The sequence below is a fragment of the Phocoena sinus genome, chromosome X (genome assembly GCF_008692025.1).
Source record: "Phocoena sinus isolate mPhoSin1 chromosome X, mPhoSin1.pri, whole genome shotgun sequence".
NCBI lineage: Eukaryota > Metazoa > Chordata > Mammalia > Artiodactyla > Phocoenidae > Phocoena > Phocoena sinus.
The window spans coordinates 45,283,601-45,294,780 of NC_045784.1; the positions used below are offsets into that span (position 1 = coordinate 45,283,601).

At 43.0% G+C, this 11,180-nt stretch overlaps 1 protein-coding gene across 2 annotated transcripts; it reads left to right on the forward strand.

Moving 5' to 3' along the window:
- Positions 1 to 2,954: 2,954 nt before the first annotated feature.
- NUDT11 (nudix hydrolase 11) lies at positions 2,955 to 9,686 on the forward strand. 2 transcript variants are annotated; one of them, XM_032618695.1, is made up of 2 exons: positions 2,955 to 3,593; positions 7,959 to 9,686. In XM_032618695.1, coding segments are annotated over exons 1-2 (495 nt in total). In that variant the 5' UTR covers positions 2,955 to 3,099; the 3' UTR covers positions 7,960 to 9,686. The 2 variants fall into 2 exon arrangements, with proteins under 2 accessions (XP_032474586.1, XP_032474587.1); XM_032618696.1 differs by having other exon boundaries at positions 2,955 to 3,383; positions 7,959 to 9,621.
- The last annotated feature ends 1,494 nt before the right edge of the window (positions 9,687 to 11,180 follow it).

Consider the following 11,180-nt stretch of genomic DNA (forward strand, 5'->3'; position numbering starts at 1 on the left):
ATTTGAAAACTTCCTTGGCATTGCACTAAACCTACAACCTGTGGATCTCTTTATCCAGGAACATGTTATGACTTTGCCAGTAGGAATTCAGTCTCTACCTCCTTCCATATTATAATGTTGCTTCTCCTCCCCCTTCCAATAAATATGCCCCACCCCCAGCACAGACATATTGCATAGGCATAATCTGATGTGGGAGTGATGCAGCAGACTATAAAACGGCACCTCTGGTGAGACAAGGACATAGTACCTGGTAACTGTGAAGCAGACTTGTGATGTGGCTGGGGCCTGTTTGGTCCACACCTCCCTGCAGACACCAGTCCAATCTCCCAGCTTTGCTAAAGTTCCTCTTGATTTATTCAAATATCTTTTAGAGTTGAGTACAAGTTTTCTCATTTTCTACTACAATGCCCTAACCATATTTTTTAGGATCCCTCGGTATTTTGTTTACTTTGTAGTGGTTGATATTGCTACTGTGATGCCATCGTTTCCCCATTATATTTTCTACAGGGTTATTGCTGGCATACATGAAAGCTCTTGGGATTTTAAATGTTAATGTTTATTAACTTCTACCATTTAAAGAAATTTATTTATTTATTTATTTTTATTTATTTATTTATTTTTGCCGTACACGGGCCTCTCACCATTGTGGCCCCTCCCGCTGCGGAGCACAGGCTCCGGACGCGCAGTCTCAGCGGCCATGGCCCACGGGCCCAGCCGCTCCGCGGCATGTGGGATCCTCCCGGACCGGGCCACGAACCCGTGTCCCCTGCATCGGCAGGCGGATTCCCAACCACTGCCACCAGGGAAGCCCTAAAGAAATCTATTTTTACATCGTTTCTTAGGTGTTTCCCAAGAATATATTCCTATCATCTGCTAAGAATGACAATTTTGTCTTATTTACCAAAATGGTAGGCTTTTTTCTCTTTACAATCTCATTACACGGGAAAGAAAATCTAAAATGATATGTAATAATATGGGTGATAATTGGTATATTTGCCTAGATCCTGACTATAATGGATTTTGTTTCTAGTTGTTTAACATCATTTGTGTATTTGTGAGTATGGGCACACTGAGGTATACAGCCTGTGCTGAAATCTATTTTCCCAGTGTTTTGGGTTTTTCTTGTTGTGTTTTGTTTGTTTGTTTGTTTTGCCCTCACCTCGCGGCGTGAGGCAGTTCCCCAGCCAGGGATCCAACCCGTGCCCCCTGCATTGAAGCGCAGAGTCTTAACCACTGGGCCACCAGGGAAGTCCTCCTAGTTTGTTTTTAATCATGGTATGTTGCCTTCCTCCAAATGTTCCTTGATCATCCATATATCGGTAAAATATGGTCATTAGCACTAGTATCGCTATTGGTTGAGGTCATTCTCTTCATTTCTCCATTTTACCATTTTCTTCATACAGTTTTATTATATTATGCCCATATATTTTTGTCTTATTATACTTCTAGATATTGAGGGTAGTCTTGCCACCAGGAACAGAGTCAATTTTATGAGCTATTTGGATATACACGGCGTGGAACAAGCTAAACTGGCAAGCTGAACTAACTTGTTATTTAAAATCCGGACTGTATGTTTCGTAACCATTTTCCACATACCTTTCCGATTCAATTTCCCCTTGATGAATGGATTATTTCACTGGAAAAGTGAGGTGTTGTGATCCTGCTTGCCTGATGCCAGCAGACGGTCTGTGGGTAAGAGAGAGACAAAGATGCCTAAGTTGCAATAAGGCAAAAGGGAGGGGATATCAGAGGTCTTCTCCACAGGTTACTGTGAGAGCAGGGAAACCATAAGAAAAAATACGAAGGAGGGGGAAGGCTTTAGGCTGTTACATCTGGGGCTGTGGGAGGGCCACTTCTTGGCCAAGGGGACAGGATGACCAGGCAGAGGTGAGAGAGCACCAAGTGGCCTTGCTGGAGTCCCTGGCCAGGAGGCTTCTAAAAATCAACATGCAAAATATGAAGGGATTGCCAGAGGCATGTTTCCCAAAGCCTCAACCAGTACTTCTCAATGAGAAAGAGAGACAAGGGTGGAGTGTGTGGAGGGGAGAGATTCCTGGGATTTAATAAAACACTGCTTTGGGTGGTTCTCCAGCTGTTGGGTGAACATGACCCAAAGTGCAAAGGTCTGAACCAAGTAGGTGAGGAGTTTACTGCTGAGCAAACCGAGGACCAGAGGTTGGGTAAGATGTCAATAGGGGTTCAAGAAAGGTGTTCACTTATGGGCTGTGCCAAGATGCCTGGCAAGGTGAAGAACCTGCTGAAGAAACAAAACTGCATGATATGACTCAGCAAAGATTAGCTACTGTTTTGTCAAGAATACTGAGGATCGTCTTGACAAAACCGGGGCCTTCCTGTAAGTAAGCCGGCACTCTACCTTATGGGTGATGACGAGGACCACACGCACTTGACCGTCCGTCCTGTGTGTGAAACGATTGCGTGTGTGTTTCCTGCAACCTGGTGGGGAGGGTGAGGAGAAACGTCCGGCCGCGCCACAGCCACGTCTGGCTCGAAGGCACACGTGGAAGCAAGCTTGGCCCAGGTCACGAGGCGGTACATTTCACCCCGGGGGCTGCAGATTCCCAGCCCGGAGGTGCGGGGCGCCTGCGCAGTGCGCCCCAGGCGCCGCGCGCTGCGGGAGCCACGAGACCCCCGCCCCCCGCCCTCCGACGGGAACGCGCACGTGCCCGGGGACGCGGACGCGCCCGCGAATGCGCCTCACCTCGCTCAACCCCGGCCCCGTCGGCTGAGGAGGGAGGGACGGGGACGCGCACCGGAGACGCGGGTGGGCTCCGCGCAGAGTGGCGGGCTCCGGGGCGGAGGCGGGGATGGGGGCGGGGGCGGTGGCGCCTCCTCCACTCAGGCGTCTGCGCCCGGGACCCCCCCGGCCGCGCGGGGGGACGGACCGACTGACGTACCTCGCGCGCCCCCGCCTCCGTCCCCGCCCCCGCCTCATCTTCCCCGAGCGCCCGGGGCTCGCGGGCTGAGGCGTCTCTCTCTCGCCGCCCCTCGCCGCGGCCCTTTCTCTCGGCAGCACCTCGGAGTCCCTCGTCCCGGTGGCGGCGGCAGCGGGGACCCGAGCAGCGGCGAGCGGCCTCGAGGATGAAGTGCAAGCCGAACCAGACGCGGACCTACGACCCGGAGGGGTTCAAGAAGCGGGCGGCGTGCCTGTGCTTCCGGAGCGAGCGCGAGGACGAGGTGCTGTTAGTGAGTAGCAGTCGGTACCCGGACCGCTGGATCGTGCCGGGCGGGGGCATGGAGCCCGAGGAGGAGCCGGGCGGTGCTGCAGTCCGCGAGGTGTACGAAGAGGCGGGAGTCAAGGGGAAGTTGGGCCGGCTCCTGGGCATTTTCGAGCAGAACGAAGATCGCAAGCACAGAACGTACGTGTATGTACTGACTGTCACTGAGATTCTGGAGGATTGGGAAGATTCGGTTAGCATTGGGAGGAAGCGAGAGTGGTTCAAAATCGAAGATGCGATCAAGGTTCTCCAGTGCCACAAGCCCGTGCATGCCGAATATCTGCAAAAACTAAAGCTGGGCGGTTCCCCAACCAGTGGAAACTCCATGGCCCCGTCCCTGCCAGAGAGCGATCCCTAGTATGTACCGCTCCTGCACAGACTCTTGCTTTCCACCTACCTGACAGTAAATAGTGCCCGGAGCGCCCCTGGTGCCGTGTGAGGTCTCACCGGGAGGAGGGAGGCTTCTTTTGTTTCCTTGGCAGACCTCTGAATCACGCTTGCAAACTGTCTCAGTTGCCAGGCAATTTTCAGACATTTTGCACGTTTTTCAGATGCTTTCAGAATCGCTTCTTGGTAGCACTGTAACACATTTCGGAAAGCCAAAGCCACATGGGATTTTTTGGTTGGTTTGTTTGTTTTTTATAAAGGTGCCTTAACTGCTGACCCAGTCTTTGGGGGGCGGGTGTGTGTGTGTGTACACGTGTATACGTGTTGTGGTTTTGTTTTTTCTTTACAGTTCACACGTGTGTGTGTGTCCGTATGTGTCTGCGTGTGTCTGTGTGCGTATGTGCACTTTTGGTACCAGTCTTGTGGGTTTTTTGTAGTGAAGGCCTTTAAAATCTGATCACCTTGGTTGTATGGCAACTTCATTAATTTTTTCTCTTAAGTTGTTTTCTCATTCACAGCATTAGCCCTTGTCAGCAAGCCCTTCTGTGATGGGGATTGGTTTGAAGGACCAGTGTTGAATTTCAAAGAAGTATTTAAGGAATTTTACATCATGTGCTCTTTCCACACTGAACAATAATTTTATCTTGAGATATGTGATCTAATTTGCCTTTTTCAGAAATTGCTTAATTCATATGTTGATAATTCAATTTTCAGAACATTTTCACAACTGGTAGTTTTTTACTTCTTACTTGAAATGGCCATTTCCCATTGAGCCTGAATATAGCTTAGCAAAATATTATTTTATAGAATAAAGACCCTCTCAGGAAGGTATTGTTATGTACATATCCTGATATGTACATATTATGAAAACTGTATTCTGAGTGTGATTTAGCGTGCTCAACTTTCAACTGCCATTGCTCCTTTCTCAGTGCCCTAGAACAACATGGTTCTCTCATTATAAACTAGTCTTTGAAAGAAAGTTAGTTCACGTATTTGAATTCATGATAGTCCACTTAAACTTGTCTGAATACCAGTAGCCAAAGGAATGGAATATTATATGGTAATTACATCCCAGTTGAGTGAGTTAGCCTTCTTGATATTCAGCTGCTACAGAATCCTCAAACTGTCAGGACACCTGAACAATCTCTCGTGAACATTTAGGATAAAGGTTTTGTGTCACATGACAGACTTAAAAGCTACCAAATTAAAAGCTCTTACATTTGCATCAGTACTTGTTTGAAATCAGGGATCCTATCTAAGGTGCATAGGTCTGTCTTCTGGAACTACCTTTATTCCTCTAGCCATGTCGGGAGTTAGGTAGTGGGAGAATCTACTTTCTGAAGAGGACATCAGGGTGGAAAGGTCATTCCTTATATAATGCTTAAGCATTTTTAAAACATCCTTCTAGTAAATAAATAAGGTAGAAAATAATGGTTGTTTAAAACATTTTGTTAGTCCTCAAAGTAACCTGTTTTAAAACACAATTACTGGGCTTCCCGGGTGGCGCAGTGGTTGAGAGTCCGCCTGCCGATGCAGGGGACACGGGTTCGTGCCCCGGTCCGGGAAGATCCCACATGCCACGCATGGCCGCTGAGCCTGCGCATCCAGAACCTGTGCTCCGCAACGGGAGAGGCCACAACAGTGAGAGGCCCGCGTACCGAAAAAAAAAAAAAAAAAAAAAAACACAATTACTGCTGAAGATTTAATGGAAGTTACCTTTCTTAAATTAATTCATAGCTTACTGTTGTGCAGCATACATACAGAACAGTTGACAAATCTTTACAGCTTAATGAATCTTTATATAGTGAGCACATACATGTAACCAGAGTTCAGATCCAGAAATTAATATTACCTGTAACTCAAAAGCCCATTGCATTCCTCTTCCTAATCAGTACTACCCCCTCCTATCTTTTAAGTTCTGCTTTTGAACTTTATATTGAATTTTAGAACACATACTCTTTTGTGCTGCCCCCTTGTGTGCTATATGTATTTTGTTCCTCAAAATACTCAGATATTTTTCTCTTTGGTTGCATTTTAATTCTACAAATTGGTAACATGCTTATATGATTGCTTCTAAAAAGTGGGTTCTGTTCCACTTTCTAAAGAAACTCAGTACCACTCTTTTGAAAACCTTATTACACATTCAAGCACAGATAAACAATGTACAAGTTTCAGTTCACAAAACATTTTTGGTACTAATGGCTATCAAAGTAAACTAAAAAATGAGTGGGTTTTTAAAACCAATGACAGTTTTATTATCTGTATTATATCACTTGATTAATTATGGTTATTGTGTATTTTTCTGTTTTTCTCTGCAAAAGTGATATATATCGAATATATATTTGAGTACATATTTTTAATTCCAAACAATCTGACTTTTTACTATTCATTCAATCTCAAATAGACCCAAAGATATTTTCCCCCAATAGCCTAGTTATTCAAGAAGATTCTTAAATTCTACATTAACATTAATACAGCAGATATACTGGGTTCTTATTTTACAGATATTTTTGCAGATAAAAACCCCTTCCACCTGAAATGCTGTCACAAATACTTTGGAGCCATAACTTGTTATTCTTAGAGGTAATAATGCATCATCTTATTTGGTTCTTAAATTAAGTATCTGACAAAGGCAAAAATGTACAATATTCATATTAACCCGTTATAAAGAATTTAGCCTATAAATATGTTGTGGGTTTGTTTTTTTGTCGTTGTTTTTTGCCAGAAACATTTAGAATATATCATGCTATTTTTTTTTTTTTTTTTTTGCGGTACGTGGGCCTCTCACTGTTGTGGCCTCTCCCATTGCGGAGCACAGGCTCCAGACGCGCAGGCTCAGCGGCCATGGCTCACGGGCCCAGCCGCTCCGCCGTATGTGGGATCTTCCCGGACCGGGGCAAGAGCCTGTGTCCCCTGCATCGGCAGGCGGACTTTCAACCACTGCGCCACCAGGGAAGCCCTGTCATGCTATTTTTAAGGACTGACCGTTAGGTTCATTTAAGTAGTTTTTGTGAAATATTCTCTGGAACCTAGCCTAAAATAGTTCAAAGCACCAAGGAGATTTCGTTTTATCTCTTTAAGACCAAGTGTTTCAGGCTAAACAGGTGAGCAGAGGTCATATACAGAAAATTTCTACCACCTCAGCGCTCCAAAGATTGATGTACAGTTGGGATTCTTTTTCCTTCTAAGAGTGTTAAAAAGTCACTTATATGTTGTTAGTTTGGTTTTTCAGCCCTCCCCTTGGTAAAAACGGAGAAAGGGTACTCTCCGTAGATAACTGAAGTTTGCAGAAATGAATCAGATTTATTTTCTGCATGTTTAATAAACAGCATATATTTTCAGCTGCTCAAATACTTTATTATTTTAATGTATAGAGAGAAAACATTAAAGATTAATGTAGATACATAGAAACACTGGAAATAATTATTGCTATGTCTATAAAGTATAAATTTTTTTCAAGAAATTGTGTCAGTATATGTACACACACACAAATAATGTATATTTGGGGGGCAGAGCTTTTACTTCCAGGCATCCCATATGGGGAAGCCACCAGGCACTACCAGAGTTTCATCAGTATTTTCCTGGTAGTTGTCTCCTGATAAACTGTTACACTGTATTTAACAGATTTTTATGGGCAAACAGCATTATGAGAAATGGAAAAGTCACTATGGTGACTGAAATAAAACTTGACATTTTTATGAGAGTTTGATGTGATACATCAAACTACATTGGGCTTTGAAGTCAAACAGACCTAGGGTTGAAAACTGCTTCCAGTTTTTGTTAATTCTGTAACTTCAGCCAAATTATCTAACTATCTGATGCTCAGGGTTTTTTAATATAAAATTGAAGATAATAAAAATAGTTACTTCATAAACTTCTCCTACGAGAAGCCTTTTCTGACCACCTGGGTCAACGTACCCTCTTCTGTGAGTGTCATGGTTCTCACAATTTATTGTACTTCTCTATTTGCATGGCTGTGTGGCCAGTAGACCACAAACTTTTTGATGGGTAGGAACCAGCCTGAATAATTGCCATAAGCTTAAAGTCCAGAACATGGAATTTAGGACTTTTTTATGTCTTAGATGACCACTCCTCCCTTTGCAAAACTTCTGGTATCACTGCTTTCCTGACTTCTTTGTTTTGTAACATATACTGACCTGTAACTCCCTCAGCTGCTGATCCAGACTCACATTGCATCTGCATTAGATAATTCTGTGAAGGCTTTCCAAATGCAAAGTGAGTGATACAGATAATAAACCTTTTGTAAATTTATCAATTGGAAGAATTGTTAAGTTAGTATGAGCCTGCTAATTGTATGTTGGTTTGTTTCTCCAGATGAACAGCAAAGATATCCAGGATTGCTTTGAAAGAGTCATTGATGTGAACCACTGATGAATGGAATTGGCAAGTATAGGTGAGCACTTCCATGCTTCCAAGGAGACAGCTCATCTGGTTTTCCTCCTACATCTTGGGACACTCCTTCCCTGTCTATTCCACTGACTCCTCTTGCCCTGGTGATTGTACTATTGTATGTGAACAGACTTATTCAGCACCCGTAGCCTTTTATTGTGCTTTTTTGATATGTCTGCCTTCTTCATTAGACTATGATATCCTTGAGAGCAAGGACCACACTTCATTACTCTTTGCATATTCTGCATCTGAGACACTACTTGAAATATGGTTGGCATCACTGAAGGTTCTTTGATTCAACTCATATTTTATAATCACTACATGGCAAAACATTCCCCTTCCAATCTGGTGCTAGTAGAGTATATGCTGTCCAGGCACCACGTGTGGCTTTTCTGTATCAGGTGTTTCAGAAACTTTTCAAGGCAGTTGTAAGATATTCAAGGACAAGAATTATTACTCATATTTCTAAGGCATACCACACAGTGGCTAGCACAGTTTTAAGATTACCCATCACTTAAGGCAACATTCTGTAGAATCAGTCCTTTATGTAACAACTTCAGTGTTTTTGTACTGTTGTTAATTTGCTTAAAATTTTATTCAAAAATATCACTTGCTATAAAAGTAACTATAAAAATAAATACAATGAACATAAGGTAATGTGATCTTTATAAAATTCTAAAATGATATACAAATAACAAATTTAATGTTTTTGCACTGCCCTAACCACCTCTTTCATGTAATCTTAACATCTCTTTGAAGAAAAGATGGTTTTTCTTATTTTTCAGATTCAGTATACTGTATTATTTGATGCCAGAGGCAAAAAGACTGCTATAGGCAGTTTCCAAAGTTAATCATGCCACTTAGCTTGCCTAGGTTTCTTTTGCATCTCTTAGTGATTCAGCTAGCCACAGTTTTCCTCCCCTTTTCCAATACATCAGCTAGCTCCTCATTCCCCCTGGTTTCTGCATGTGGGAATGCAGAGGACTGAAAGACAACTAAATTGTTGTCACTTGGCAAAGGCATTGGGGGAAAAAAAAAACTTCTGTGGGGGGGGGACCGAAAATGAAAGATTTAGAGAGGACTTGGGTCAGCTACCTACAGGAGATCAACTTTAAGAAAATGACAAAGGTGTTTAGAGGAAGTTTTATGGAGTTCTGCCATGGGGTTTGTGATGTCAGCACTCTTCCCCAGCTCCCTACAAAGGCCCTAAAGTGGCTTTAATATGGTAGTTTTCTTTCTTTTGCATTGTAAAGCAATTACATCAGGAAAAAAATGGGCTCCATTTGAGTGTTACACCCTTCCTCATGTTAACAGTGAAATGTATTTATTTATTAATTGTTCCCCCAACCTTTACAGAATTTGAAATAAAAACACACCTCCCCAACATATTGGGGTTTTTTAGGTGTGATATGGTACTGTGGTTATGTTTTTTTTTATTCTTATCTTTTAGAGAAATGTACTGTAAGTTTGACACATGAAGTGATATGCTACTGATACTTGCTTCAAAATAATCTGAGGGTGGAGTAAGTGAGCATATAGTTGAAATTGGTGATAAATTGATAATTATTGAAGCTGCGTGATGGATATTTGGGAGTTCATTATTCTATTCTCTATACTTTTGTATATGTTTGAAATTTTCCATAATAAAAATTGAAAAACAATTCTTCAGAGTTTACTTGTAGGCCCCCCTCTATCCCTAAGACTTAAGTAGAGAAGTTTGGTTGGAACATCAATCTACAGCCCAGTTGCCAGGCTCTCTCCTCCCCTCCAAAAACCTAGGTTTTGTTCCCGAGCTGACATGTTGGCAGACTTGCTCTTCCCTTAGTGTGAATTCTCTCCTTGGAGGTCTCCCAGTTCTACATGTAAAAAGACTTTTAGTTGCATCAGTATGTCAGACATGACCAGAAAGTTTTGAACCCCAGTGGTGGACATAAGCTTAGGTTCCACTCCCCATTCTACAATTTACCTTAAAAAAAATTGAATTGTTTTCCTGATTACAAAATTAATTCATCTTAATTTCAGAAAATTTGTAAAATTCCCCCCAAAATAAATGAATCAAAAATCACACATGACCCCCTACCCAGAATAACCAAGTTCAAAAAAATATGTGTGTGTGTGTGTGTGTGTGTGTATATTCCAGCCTTTTTTCTTTTCAAATATAAACATATGTAACCCAGACATAAATGGCACAGGTGAGCCCCTTCCTCCAGAATATTTCCCAAAATCCATGACCCCTTTTGTTAAGCACGCACCACACAGGCACCTTGCTGTTCCTCAGTTTTTTAGGCTAATGCTCAGGGCCGTCATTGAGTTTGTGCTACTTCTTTCCTGCACAAGTGCGGCAGGCATGGCACAAAACTTGGGTGTGAAATCCAGACCAAGCTCTCTACCAAGTCCTGATGTAGGGAAGAAATAGGCTTGGTTTGGTTTGGTTTGGTTTTTCTTCTAATTCCCACACAAACTTTCTACTCACCAAGCACTGAGGCTGGCAGGGGAGGGGGAAGTATCAATTCAGAGGGAGTGCCCCTTTGTTAAATCACACATTGCAATGTATTGGCTAAAAGTAGGCCTGCTACTACCTTGTTTTCCAGAAAGTTCCCTCTGTCTTTTCTGAATCCTCAGCAAGCTACCATGTCTGTAGCCTCTGACCCTCATGTGCTCTTCTGGGGACAGCGATTTTCAACTGGTAAACAAGGACACCACCACTCTGCACTCAGGAAATGGAACCCTGTTCTCACCCTTCTACCTTTTTACCCCAGAATGTGCCCTCATCCATCCCTAATTTCCTACAGTACTCCAGAGACAAGGCCGTAACTTTTGATGAGATTTTATTGAAGATTACCAGATTATGTGAGGCAAAGAACACAATTTACACCTACTGCACAGTTCATATCTTTTCTAGGTTCCATTGCTAGACCAATTCCCTAATGCAGGTTGACTCCAAATGGCCTAGGAAAGTCCCTCAATCCCCCACTCCCCATCACTACCAAAAACCTGAGAGTTTGCAGTTTCAAATCATGGATAAACTCATCCTCACCATGGAGAAGGGAAAGCTGCTCCCACAACTCAATCTCTAAAAAGTACTCAAAGTGTCTCAAATTTACCTGAAATCAATGGAATGGATCAAAGGGCTAGAATGTGATGGGT

Bases quoted from the DNA above. Each gene is read 5' to 3' on its own strand.
- NUDT11 (XM_032618695.1), top strand. From the start codon at position 3,100: ATGAAGTGCAAGCCGAACCAGACGCGGACCTACGACCCGGAGGGGTTC.